This window comes from Merops nubicus, unplaced genomic scaffold (genome assembly GCF_000691845.1).
Source record: "Merops nubicus isolate BGI_N331 unplaced genomic scaffold, ASM69184v1 scaffold34756, whole genome shotgun sequence".
NCBI classification, from domain to species: domain Eukaryota; kingdom Metazoa; phylum Chordata; class Aves; order Coraciiformes; family Meropidae; genus Merops; species Merops nubicus.
In genome coordinates, this window is record NW_008614943.1 from 1,815 (window position 1) to 15,454 (window position 13,640).

Sequence of the window (13,640 nt, forward strand, 5' to 3'; positions counted from 1 at the left end):
CTGATGGAGATCTCTTTTAAGCTTCTCACGTAGGCACAGAGAGCTCATAGAGCCTTGTAGAAGGCCAGCAGTTTATGGGACCAGGCTACACGTGGTACATAGATAGCTCAGTGAATCATTTCTTCAAGCTACTGTTATGTCTCTCAACAACCAGGAGTTAAAATATCAAATGTTTATAATACTAATTTAGTGTAAGTTTAAAGGTGTTTTAGTTTTATAAACACAGTACAGTTTGAATAACACATTTTTCTAAACGTACAGAGGTACTAAGATGTTCATGGAAAAGTGCACTCATGGTTAAGTTGCTGTTTCTGACAACACAGTAGTTTTAAGTGGGAAGCAAAAGTTTGCTACTAGTAAGTTAATAGGCTGACTGTCTAGAGTAGCGACTCTTGGTTGTATCAGATTCAGTCAGATGCCTGCCATGGGTCACAGAAATTCAATGGCAGCGAAAAAGGCAAAATATAATGGCTATTATTGTGATTTTTATGGTTATTTTTTATAACATGTACAATTTCTAAACACTTAAAAAGCTGATCTTTTAAATACTGAGAGATAATACATTGCCACTGAAATAACGTGAAATTTTTACCATGTTGATGTCAATGAGATTTTTGTTAATGTTTTCAGTCAAATTATTCTGGACGTGCTGGCTTCACAGAGAAAGATGCCTAGCTAAATTTTGAACATATGTTTACAACTGGACTGTATTATGGGACAATTACTTCTCAAGACATTTTAAAATTATTTACAAAGTAAATTACATACTCCCCTGAAATGTATAGGAAGATTGCAGTTGACTTCATGTTTCTTTAGAATAAGCTATCAGAGATTTGTTGAGGCTGCGGTCTACAATCTATTCTGTGCTCAGAAAGTTTTGAATGTTCAGCCTCTTTTGCTGAGAGATAGCTCTGGCCAAGTAGAGAAAGACCTACATTTAATTTAGAGTTGTTTTCTCAGTAATATGTTAAAAATGTAATTATCTCTCAGATGTGAAGTGTTGACTTTCTGGCCCAACAGTATGGAGGGTATCAGCAAAATAATACTGACAGCTTTCATGTCTTATTCAACACTGCGTGTGTTGAGATTTTAGCAAAAAAACCTGTGTCTGAACTGTGTTGTTCTGTATATTCACAGGACAGGGCATTGGTTGTTAAGTTAAATTATAACATCTTTACTAATTTCAAGTACCTTTTAAATGTTGCTTTTGTCTTACTTATGGCTCTGAAATAACAAAATATAAATTACTGCTTTGTGCATGTGAATCAGAAACCAATTATTGAAACATTTTTTTCAGGTTTCTGGACCTTAATACATCTAAGGACGGTATGTCTGACAACCAAACAAATCAGAGAAGCGGCAAAGAAGGTAGTCAGATCAAAGCTTGTACATATAAAGTGTAACGTGGGATCTGAAGAAAGAAAAAGACAGCGTTAAGCTGAAATCTGGCTACTTGTCAAAATCAAGCAACCACAAAAAAAAAAATTGAAATCGAACTCAGAGTTATTTTCCACCTTTGAAAAGCCCTAAGATTTGACAAATAGCTTTCAAATTTTTAAATACTCTTTTGTAGAGTTTCTGTCAATATTTTTTATTGTATTTCTGTTCTACTGAAATAGGAGCTGTAACTGGAATTTTTTTAGCTGTTCTTTGCCCTTATAGTACATTGAATTAATACACTTACCTAAATAACAAAAAATAATTTACATTTATGCATTTACATTTCCAAAAATAGTAGAAGGAAGTATGTGTAGATATCTTACTCAAATGAAACATGCTGAGTTTGTTGTTTTGGGTTTGTTTGGCTGTTGATTTCTTTTTTTTTCCTGATAGTTTCTTCCTGGTTTTATTTATAATAATATTTTAATGTCCAAAATTAACTGCATTTGCATTGTGTTTACTGATCAGTGAATTATACTACTTTTGTGCAAATACTAATGTATTGTTGCAGGTTGTGGAAGTGTTGTTGCTCTTCAGAATGCAGATAAAATAAAGAAAGAAATGCACCAGTCATACAAAGCTCTAGGAAAATACAGGTCAGTAGTATTAATATTTAATTTGCAGGTAAGCACACAAAAATGGAGACAAAGCTGGTTGTAGTCTTTGAGTAAGAAAAGATTTCCTTGTTGCCAGATGTTACATACAGCTGTGTATGTCATGTAGTGTTTCTGTCTTCCCCACATCAGTTACTGGCCATTGCTGGAGGCAGGATATTGCACTAGATGAACAAATAATTTGGTGCAATATGAGAAAATATATGGTATATGCTTTTACATGAGCATTTGACTTCTTAAAAACAGACAATTATCTTGCATACAGCTTTAAGATTACATTAGACTATATTTTTATAGTTATAAATATATATATATAAAATATATTTTTATATTTTTGTACCTCTTTTCAGTCCCTGTATTTATCTTTTCCCATATTTGGATTTTTTGTTCTTCAGAAAGCAGGTGGTAGGAATCTGAGGCTTGTCCATACAGCCTCTAGTCTTTCAGGCTGACCGTAGCATATTTCATAAAGAAGAAAGGCACATCTGGTCTTCAGAATCCTTCTGACACACCTTCCTGATGATTCATAACAAATACACACTGGAAGCAATGTTTTTGTCCAGAAGGGGAAGGTGGGCAATATGTTTTTCCATTCCTAGTGTTGCTTGGTTTACATTTGTCACTGATTCTCACTAGTTCTCACTCAGTCTCTGCCATTGCAATTGGAAGCTTCCAGGGAGAGCCACAGCCTGCCAGGTGGATGAAAAAAGAAAATATGCCTCTTCATTCTTGGATCTTGCAAACTTCTTGTTTGCTTATTCTCTAGTCATACGATTATTTGAAGTGGATAGGCTCCTTCCACTTACTTTCACACTGTATTTTGTTTGGTTTTGGTTTTGCCTTTTAGCCAAATAGCATCAACATCCAGACCATGTCCAGATCAACAAGTGGCATGTTTTCCAAGTGAAGATCAGTCAGTGTTACAGATGAGATGTCACACCTCTTTACCTTTCTTCATGAAGAAAGAGAACGTAGAGCATGGCTTTGATTTCAGCTTCCTGCTCCAGGCCTCACACCCCAAATCTAACCTTACAGAATCATTGATGGATTTAGATGCTTTTCAGATAATGGAAGGACAAATACAAAGAAGTAAGTTCGATTGTAAAAGTCACAACTTTAAAATAGTTATGGATTTTGTATCAAATTAGATAGCAAAGCCTTAGAAGTCCATCTTCTTTAAACTTTCTCTTTATGTCCAACTTCTTCATTTAAAGCAGACTTCAGCCATGTTGGCCCTCTCCTTTAATTATATGAGTGTGTGTACTTGTGGAATGAAGGAGCAATGACAGACTTCACTGGTCCTCTTACTCTGAGCCCCCAAAATGCAAGTGTAAATCTCTGTAGTTGAAATGGGGCCATGATGGCATCTCTTTTACTTTTTTCCTCATGTTGGCAATATTAATTAGCCACATATTGAAGTAAGCAAACATCTGAGATTGCAGAGGAATATTTGCTTAAATTATTAGAGTCAAAGTATTTTTAAATTATAATATTTTATAATTTTCTATAGAAAATAGAATTGCAAAGTTCAGTATCACAATTAAATTTCAACTTCTAACCATTTTCTGTGTAGTGGATTTATAGCATAGTCCTGCAACCACACACCAGGCAGATTCCTGGTCCCCACCCCTGACAGTTTGAAAATAATTTATAAATGAAAATTGTAGTCTGTTTTAAGAATATCAAATTAACATTTAATTTGTTTTGATTTTTAAGGCTTAAATATAACAGTGCTAAAAACCAGGAACAGGAGACCTGAGGTAAGATGCCATTATGTATAAAAATGAACACTGTTAAATATTACATGCTTTCAAAACCTTAAAAACAGAAATACAAAAACTGTGTAGGTAGTTTGCTTAGTCTTTATTTTTTTGGATGAACATGAAGTATTTTTACATATATTTTATATATGTGTGTCAGAAAATCTTCAGATGTATATAAACAATTTGTCAGGAAGATATTACATCAGGGATTTGGGGTGTAAAAGGTTGGAAGTTCAAAAAGATATAAAGCCTTTTAAAATAGAATTACATAAGTTAAAATATGTGCATCCTATATGTTAAGCATGTTAAATGTCTAGTTTTGCCAAATTAAACAAACCATTTCCTTATATTGAGTGGGAGTTTAAAATTGATGCTAAACTGAAGAATGGTCTTGCTATTAGATGATTGCTGAAATGTATTGTGTTAGCAAATAAAAAATAAGGTGTGAGGATCAAAATTAAAACTATTTTACATGAAATTTTGTGGTAAGTGTAAATAAGATTCCACATAAAACTTTTGTACTTATGAACAAGCTAATAATTTTAAATATATCAGTGCTTTACACCACATAAGCCTTAACAGTTACAAAAGATCAAATATACTGTATTTAGAAAAAAAGGTAATTTGGTCTTTATGGATATTAAAAAACAGCCCTTTGTACAAAAGACTTGATTCATTGAATCAGCTGTATACTTGTGTGGACCCACTACAGAATATAACAGCATTCACAGGAAAAAGGTGAAGTTATAGAAAGTGTTCTCACAGAAGATCATAAAAAGGACTATGGAAAAAATGCTTCAAAAGGAGAGAAACCTTCAAGAAAAATAATTTAGCTGACCTCAGTGTGACTTAATACAACTTTATTTAGTGGTTCTGATGATTTCTAGAGGCCTATCATCTGAGATAAACTGAGCATTCCTATTAAAGTCACGCACACTAGACAAAGCCTTCAGAACTGTAAATTTCAAGCCAGCACACATTGCTTTTCCTGGCACATTCAAGCCTCAGTTTGCCCTTGGAATGCAAACAAAAATTTCCTGCAGATTGCAAAGTGATGTTGAATATAGACATGCAAATGAGTTCTCAGAAAATATGACTGTGTGATTATTTCTATTGCATTCATTTGCATAAAAATATGCAGTATATTCAGGCTTATTTTTTCTTCATTTCCTATAAAAGCACAGAAATATTATTTTCAGAAAGTTATTCTCCATGTTCATCTGAATAGTCACAACAAAGAACTCAGATTCTCAGATCTACATGCTTTCAAAGATATGCAGTACCTTTTGGCTAATGGGATGGGAAGAGTAGGAAAAAGGGAGGAACAAAAAAAATACATCTCCCCACAACAGAATTCTGTGTTAGCTGCTGTGTTGAAACGGCCTTTGGGTAGCTAACTATTTAGCTTCACTGACAGTGAAGTGCAGACTGTGCTGTCTTCCAGCCTACTTCAAACTCTGTGAGCTACATCTGTGGCCTGTAGAACATGGCTTATGGAATTTTAAAGACTACGCTAAACATATGGAAAATCTGTATGTTAAGATTTATAATAATGTCTTTTAAATCCTAGAAATAACTTGTAAGAATCATTTTCTCTTTGAATAAAATAACATTGTTATGATAGTCTAGCTTTTGCTTTTTAAAAATTGCTTACATGACATCTAGTTCCATTTGGAATAAAATTACCATCGTCAGCACACTTTGGAGGGTTACCTACAAAGACTTCCAGTGTCAGTGTAAGAGTGGTGCTCTCATTCAGTGAGAGAGCACAGCAAGATGGAACTTTGGCATGTGAAGCCACTGACCAGCCTTTGAATTCCAGTAGCAAACGTGCCAGGTGGCATAAGACATAGTTAATAACTGACAAAATTATTTGTATGTGTGGGCAAAGCTTCTTATCTTTAAATCACAGATAATGGTTTGTACCTTACAGCAAGGGATGCCACTTTATGTACTATGAAATACTTAGAAATAACTTTGTATTTGAGAAGATTCCATATGGATGTGAGAAAATGCATCTATTTTCTCAGGGTTTTGATATTACACTTCATATTAGGTTAATTATGAGAATATATATAAGAATAATCCTTTTCTGATTCTTTTTCTTAGTCTACTTGTTTCTTAGTGATTAGATCTTACTTGTATCTTTTGTGTAGTATATTATTAATGGTTTTTATGGAAATTACAGTTTCATTTGCCAACAGTGACATTGCAGCCTGTAAGAACAATTCTTCTTGCTCCTCTAGAGGATAATATTGTCAACAAAAACAGCAACCTCAGAAATATTTTTAATATTATGAACTCTGTTCCTCCACCTTTAAAAACAGTTACTGAATTTTATCAATTAGACAGTCTGTTAAAAAGGCACACTGAAATGTCATCAAACCTGATTCTGGCTACTATTTCTGATAAGTTCACTCCAGTGACAGACCTGTACTACTTCTGCATGAGTAACTATTATAAGGACCCTAGGAACAAAAAAGAAGGAATTCAAAGCAATCTAAAATGGAGAGAAGCTGATGCAGTTACCGATACTGACAGGAATGACCAGATGAAGTACCAGTTTTCAGTGGCTTGTAAGAATGCAGATCTCATGACCCAAGCCAGTTACTATGATAATAGCCATCCCTGCTTGAGCTCAAATAATCCTCTGATAAACTGTGGAATATTTACAGCTCAGACATTTACAATGTCAAGCAACAGAGATGCCTTGAGAGATGGCAAGAAGGAAAGAAGAGCAGAGAGTTGTAGAACTGGTCTAGAAGAAGGAAAACCTATAGAGATGATGTTGGACTACAGACCACATGAAGATGCTGAGAGTGTGAACTTTGAGCTTGACAGCGATGATCTAAATTCTTCCTGTAAAACTGAAGTGACAGAGGCCTTAGGAGATAATTCTGTAGCTGCAGTAATTCCCAGAAAAGAATTGCAAGATCCTTCTGGAAAACAGACAGAAAATAATATTTGTCCCTCTGAATTTGAAATGGAAAAAGAAGCAATGTCAGAAGCAACTTCAAAAGACCAAAGTGAGCTCGTACCTGTTATTCATGTTACATTCTCTGAAGAAGAACCAGCAAAGGAACCACACATTGCTAAACAATCTGCCACAAAAATGAGTATAATTCATAGTCTACCTCCTCACATTACTCAGAGCTTCAACATTCTTCCTCACAAAGAAAATGACAAAAGTAAAATAAGGATGAATAGAAAGAAATATTCATCAAACTCTAAAATGAGTAGCAAGAGAAATACTCCTGAAGACTTAATTGTTTCTGATGAGCTTTCCACAAAATGTAATGCCAAGAGTCAGATTTTTAAAAAAAAATTATCTCAAGCAGAGAAAGAACACTTTGCTCAGAGTGCTCAGGAACCTAAAAAGCAAAATTTCCCCTGCAGTTGCAAAAATTCAGTTATCTTAAAGAAACCTGTTACTCCACTTTCTCTACCCCATGCACAGCCTGCTTCAGATTTCACAGATCTGAAATACAGTGACATGTTCAAGAAAATAAATTCAAATGACCAAGGCCCAGGGATTTATGAAATGTTTGGAACTCCTGTCTATTCCCACACACGTGAGCTTGATGAACGTGAGAAGAGATTTTATGGAGATGTTTGTGCTGCTCCACCTGGGAGATGCCCTGCTAGCACCTGCAGATCTACCTGCAGTAAAAGAAGAGAGAGCAGCCGAGGAAGAAATACTCCAAAGAGAACGTATTCTAAGCCAAAGAAGAACATACCTGGCACTAAACAAAAGCAGAAAGGTTTGATTACAAAGGATGGAAGTATCAAGCTGAATGATAGCAACACTGAACAAGATAAGGTAATAACTTGTGATTCAGATTTTCCAATAAACACTTCAAGGAGCATGACGTTGTTTCATGAAGACACAGGTCATTTTACACAGCTTACATTTTTAGAAGACCTTTCACAATTAGCTAAGAAAAATTATTTTTTTTCAAATTCAGACTTATTAACTATTACAGAAGTTTCTTTGGAGCAGTCTTTAGACAATCAGGATATATCCAACCATCAGAGATCTGCCACCTGTAGCCAGAATCTTCTTCAGTTCAGTGATAAAGACTACAGAGAATGTGTTGCTCTAAGTAGCAACCTCATAACAGCAGACCAGAGCATTTGTGTACCCCAGTGGAGGGTGGATGCAGAAGGCTGCAATGGCCTGGAATTAGACCAGGCCTCCTTCAAGTCTATAAATAAATGTGAAGTGTTGCCATTCTCAGATAGACTGGAGTGTCTATCCCCTACAAGAAAATTAAATCACAGTTGGGATTACACGCCTCAAAACAGTGGTGTGGCAAATGGATTTACTCAGCCTTCAGCAATTCAGGCAAAAAGCGTTACAAACACCAGTTTCCAGACTAGTCAAAACAGTTTGTCCTGTGTAGATAATAAGGATGTGACTGACGAGATGCTTTGTTGTCTGGCTGAAGAATTGCTAATGCTTGAAGAAAGAGACATCAACTCTTCAAGAACAAAAAACACAAGTTCTAAAATGCAAAATACACATAATACAGAAGAAGAAAGTAAGAGGAATGGAGATGGAGCAATAGTAAATAGTGCTCTAGAGAAGGTAAAAGTAATTTCTTTTAACTTTTTAGCTTGTTTGATTGATGCTTCAACACAAGTTTAGATGAAAGGTAGGAAATATGTGTTCATTAATGGTCAAGTCTCTTTTCCTTGGGCCAGCTGCCCACCGATTCTTCCAGTGCTCAGTTGAGGAAACCCATGTTAGAGGCTGCATGTCAGGACACAAGCCAGATGGTACCAGGGCATGAGAGGAATAGCTCTCAATAGCTTATGTGGTGGGTCAAGATAAATTGAGAAATTGTACTGCATAAAAACAAGAGGCAATTTTAACTGAAGAGCACGTATAAAAAGGTGCTGGGGCAAGGCAAAAGCTGTTGAGTTCTTGACACCTGACAAATATGAAAAGACACCACAAATGGTTCTTGTATATCCAGAAGGGTAGTTTCTTTGAGTTGTTCTTGAAGGTATGGTTCTGTAGGTATGAACTACAAAGATTGGCTTATCAGGAAGTCTTAAGGCTGTTTAATATTTGATCAAAACTTCAAGTCCTTAGATTCTGGACTGCAATTCCGTTAAGAACCTTCACTTAATAAGGTGCTTATCTGCCAGCATAGCAGTACTGCTTCTCCTTACCTCTGTTAGCTTTTTGTCCATTTAAATTACAAATTTATAAGGAAATTTCTTACACTACAGGTTGATACACTTCCTTATGTTGACACAGGTGTCAGTTACACCTCCATTCTCACTACTCCTAGGGAAAGCCAGGACCACATGGGGTAATTTCCACCTTTCTGAAGCAGTCTCTTCCTGTGAAGTCATGTCCAAATTGTTTTCATCAGACTTGGGTTATGTATGTTATCTACAGCAAGGCAATAGTCATCTTCACCCTTCAGCTTAGCAAACTGTACCTATGTGACAGAAAATAAAAAAAAAGTAAGCAGATGTATAGTCTGGTTTTTTTAAGTGTTTCTTCTGTCTGTCTTCCTGTCAATGAAAAAAGATGTCATGCCATAGTCTTATGGCTATGCACTATTGTGATACATATTTGGGAAGATTTACATAGTCTTACTTAGTATAGTAATTTTATTGATGAGCTGGGCAACGAGTATATATATATATATAAAGTCTCTAGAGAAGAGTTATGCCTGGTAAAAATTACTCCTTATAAACAATGTGAGAATAATGTGAAGCCTTTATTTTCCTCCCTGATTTCTCTCCACACTGACCATCATCTTTCAAGCAGAGTAACAGGAAAGCCTTTTTGGCATCAAATGAAGTAAGTGACCTGCTAAACCTTGAGGAATCTACTAAATTACCAGGAAGCAGTTTAACTAATAAAGATCCTGTCATGTGGACAAGAGGTGAAGTCCTTGGGAAGGGAGCCTATGGCACGGTAAGTTTATGGGGGAATATGTTAAGAGATGTGCTGCACACCTTTGAGCTATAACTTGCCTTATAACTAGCAACCTGTTAGTCCTGTTCAACAAATAACTTGAATATTTTGGATTAGACAATGAGACATGAAACATGCCAAACATAAATATACTATTGAAAAGAACTAAATACTCAGGTTTATTTCATGCTTCCTCTTAATAAACGCTCATTTCATTGCAGGTGTACTGCGGTCTGACAAGCCACGGCCAGTTAATAGCTGTAAAGCAGGTTGTTCTGGATACGTCAGATCAGCTCACTACAGAGAAGGAGTACCGGAAGTTTCACGAGGAAGTTGACCTTTTGAAGACACTGAAGCACATCAATATCGTAACTTATTTAGGAACTTGTTTGGAAGACAACATTTTAAGCATTTTCATGGAATTTGTACCCGGTGGCTCAATTTCTAGTATTATTAATCGTTTTGGTCCATTGCCAGAAATTGTCCTTTGTAAATACACAAAACAAATTCTACAGGGGGTTGCATATTTGCATGACAATTGTGTGGTCCACAGAGATATCAAAGGCAATAACGTTATGCTCATGCCAAACGGCGTAGTGAAGCTGATTGACTTTGGCTGCGCCAGGCGTTTAGCTTGGGTAAGCCTCAGCGGCACGCAGAGCGAGATGCTCAAGTCTGTGCATGGCACTCCATACTGGATGGCACCAGAAGTGATTAATGAGTCTGGCTATGGCCGAAAATCAGACATCTGGAGCATCGGCTGCACCATGTTTGAGATGGCAACAGGGAAACCTCCACTGGCTTCCATGGACAGGGTAGCGGCCATGTTCTACATCGGGGCCCACCGGGGGCTGATGCCCTCCCTGCCCGATCGCTTCTCCGGCGCGGCAGCGGACTTCGTGCGCGCTTGCTTCACCAGGTACGTGGGCTTTCAGCTCAGAAACCAAGGGAGAGATGCATGTAGTTTGTATTGTAGAGACTGCTGATGGGAACTTGTGTACCTCTTAGATGGCACATAGAGCTGTGGTAAATGCATAGGTGTATCAGTATTTCAGGAAAGCCCTTAAATAATACTATACATAAAAGAGCTTTACTCCCTATAAAAAACCCTTGGTAATTTCTCGGTATAAAAAAACCCTTGGTAATTTTCTTTTTGTAGGCCTTATACTCACCCTTTACTTTCCCTGTAATTTTTATGCAGAAACATGGCACCATTGAGTTTTAGACAAAATGTTTGATGTGCCTTGCTGTGCCAGTGTCACATTGGCCGCGTCTGGCCCATCTCAGGCAAATTGTTTTGAGGACAATATTCTAAATGAAAGAGCTTTCAATTCTTATCTTCTGCAGTAGAAACATCTGTTATCACTGCCAGTCCAGGAAATACATACTTATTTAAAACGTAACGATTTCTAAAAAAACAAACCAACCCACTAGCATTCACCTATTATAAGAAATACTTTTGTGTGTTTTGTTTTGAATATCATCTTTGTCCCAGATGTTTAAATGGACTATCCATTTCAAGACCTAAGTTGCTCACCTCTACAGGTAGCCTTTATAAAATTAATAGCAGCCTTTTACATATCTCTACAAAGACCAGATTTGAGCACTAGAGAGAAACTTGCTATTTAGTGGGTGTGGTGGTGGTCTGGGAGGCAGGAAACCTGATTTCTAAACCATGGATTAGAACTGTTATGGTATGGTTATGGTTCTTGTGGATAATATGACAATAACCAGAAAAGCTGCGGACTGTGTATAGTGAGATCATATATTAATTCAGAGAGAACAGTGTTTCAAAGGTAGAAGAAATTGTTGCATAGAAGGAAACAGAGCTATAAAGCATTTACCTTTTCAAATAAATATTTACTTTTTCAGATGTTAGCGTGCACCTGTGGCAAAAATATTTTGATATGTGATCTCACCATGCCCTAAATACACATGCCTCTCTTATCACATCTTCCCCATTAGTTTAGTATTTAAGAAATCAGTGTCCTTTACTCCTTCCCCTGTGTTTTTTTTCTCCAAGTTGAGGGTTAAAAAAGCCCAAAGTCCTTGGCTTTAGCAAGCCCATACTGTAATTACAGTGCTGTAGTTTCTTATGGGCTCCTTGACATGCATGATATTGATTGGAGAGGACAGAACAGCCTGACTGATGCTGGATCAAACTAATAATTGGGACCCTCCTCAAAGAGGTTTTTAGTGCACCTGAAACAGCCACATTAGCAGAATTGTTCAAAGTTTTGCAAGGATTTTAGCAGAACAAAAAATTATTTTTCTAATTGTAAAATTTTTCAGTTTTACAATTCATAAATTCCAACACCTCTTCCTGTAAATGCCACTGTTGTTTCTACCAGCTTTATAAACAAACAAACAAAACCCAACTAAAAATGAGTAATGACTGCAGAAATTAGAGAGAAATAAAAAGGCTAAGTTTGCATTTAGATTTTATAAACAGTTACATCACAGGCATGCATGTTCATTTTTTGTACTGATTTTCCAAACCCTCCATGCAGAGATCAACATGAACGCCCTTCTGCTCTGCAGTTGCTGGACCATCCCTTTGTGAAAGGAAGAGAGTGAATTTTTCAAAACTCTTGCCGGATGAGTATACATTTTCCATATAGAAGATTTGCACTTGTGAAAAAAAGATCAGAAAGAACTGGATTTAAAAGTGAACAGCAGAAATAACTGGAGAGCAATTGGGTCGAGGAAACTATTGACAGCAATATGATTAAAATAACATTTTTTTCCAACATCTGTGCTCATTGGAGTGGGCTTTCCTTCCCTGTGGACACATGGCCCCATTTGGTTGTATCTGGAGAGACTTTAAGAGAAAGAACCACACATCACCACCAGTGGTATGTGACAGGCAAGGTAAGTTGGAATGCCAGTTTGTCTGTAAAACCCTGGAAGGTGTGCTATTGGAGAAAACATTGTAGATGCTGAAAGTTCTGTGAAAGCTCTGCTCCAATGTGTAGATATGTCTTTAAGTGTACCTGTAAGGATCCCATAGGAACCCCAAACCATATAACCATATCAGCATAAAATGTACTGAAGCTTTAATTAGCTAGATAGGCCCTTCAATTTTTACCTGGTGAAAAATACCTGACTAGTTTTTGCATACATGTGTCAGTCCTTTGTTACTGAGGTACCATATCAGTAGGAGATGTGGTAGTGATAGGGAGAAGAGATCCCAGGTGCACACACGGGCATCTTTATTCAGCTCACAGCAAGATCATTTCCTAGTCTGGCTAGAATTACGAATCTAAACTTTGTGGCTGTCTTTTCCCAATGAAGCAGTGCATTTTGTGGACAGTTTCAGGTTCCAGAATGGTTGAGGTTGGAAGGGGCCTCTGGAGATGCTCTAGTCCAATCCCACTGCTCAGAGCAGGGTTGGCTGAAGCGGATTACCTGGGCCCTTGTCCCATTGGCTCAGAGAATCAGGAAGGATGGAGGCTCCACAGCCTCTCTAGGCAACACGTTCCAGCCTCCAACCGTCCTCGGAGTAAAAATGTTTTCATGTTTGTGTGTCAGGTTGTGCCCATTGCCTCTTGTTGAGTCACTGGCAGCTCTGAGGCCTGGACTTGTCCCTGCTGCTCTGTCAGGTGCTGCTACACAGTGATGCAGTTCCCCTGAACCTGCTCCTTTTTGTGTTCAGAGTGGCTGTTGACTGACATGGAACAGCAGCAAAAGCACAGCAGCATTACCTTGCTCTTGTCTGCAAAGGCTGTAAGATGCTGTTTGAATCACTACTGCTATTTTTTAATATCCTTAAGCTGAAATAGAGCAGCAAATTTGTTTCTGAAACTTGAACTGTTCTGAGAAACTCTTGGGTGAGCAGTGTGTAATTAGAGGACATGTAACAGTTGCCATCTGCACAGCAAAAAT

The 13,640-nt window shown here is 37.1% G+C and overlaps 1 protein-coding gene across 1 annotated transcript; it reads left to right on the forward strand.

Moving 5' to 3' along the window:
• Window positions 1-1,951: 1,951 nt before the first annotated feature.
• MAP3K19 (mitogen-activated protein kinase kinase kinase 19) lies at window positions 1,952-12,332 on the forward strand (the record flags this gene model as incomplete). Its single annotated transcript, XM_008942394.1, has 7 exons — window positions 1,952-2,036; window positions 2,902-3,143; window positions 3,771-3,814; window positions 6,006-8,405; window positions 9,606-9,755; window positions 9,977-10,674; window positions 12,266-12,332. Coding segments are annotated over 7 exons (3,686 nt in total), but the record flags the coding sequence as incomplete, so codon positions are not given.
• Between the last annotated feature and the right edge of the window lie 1,308 nt (window positions 12,333-13,640).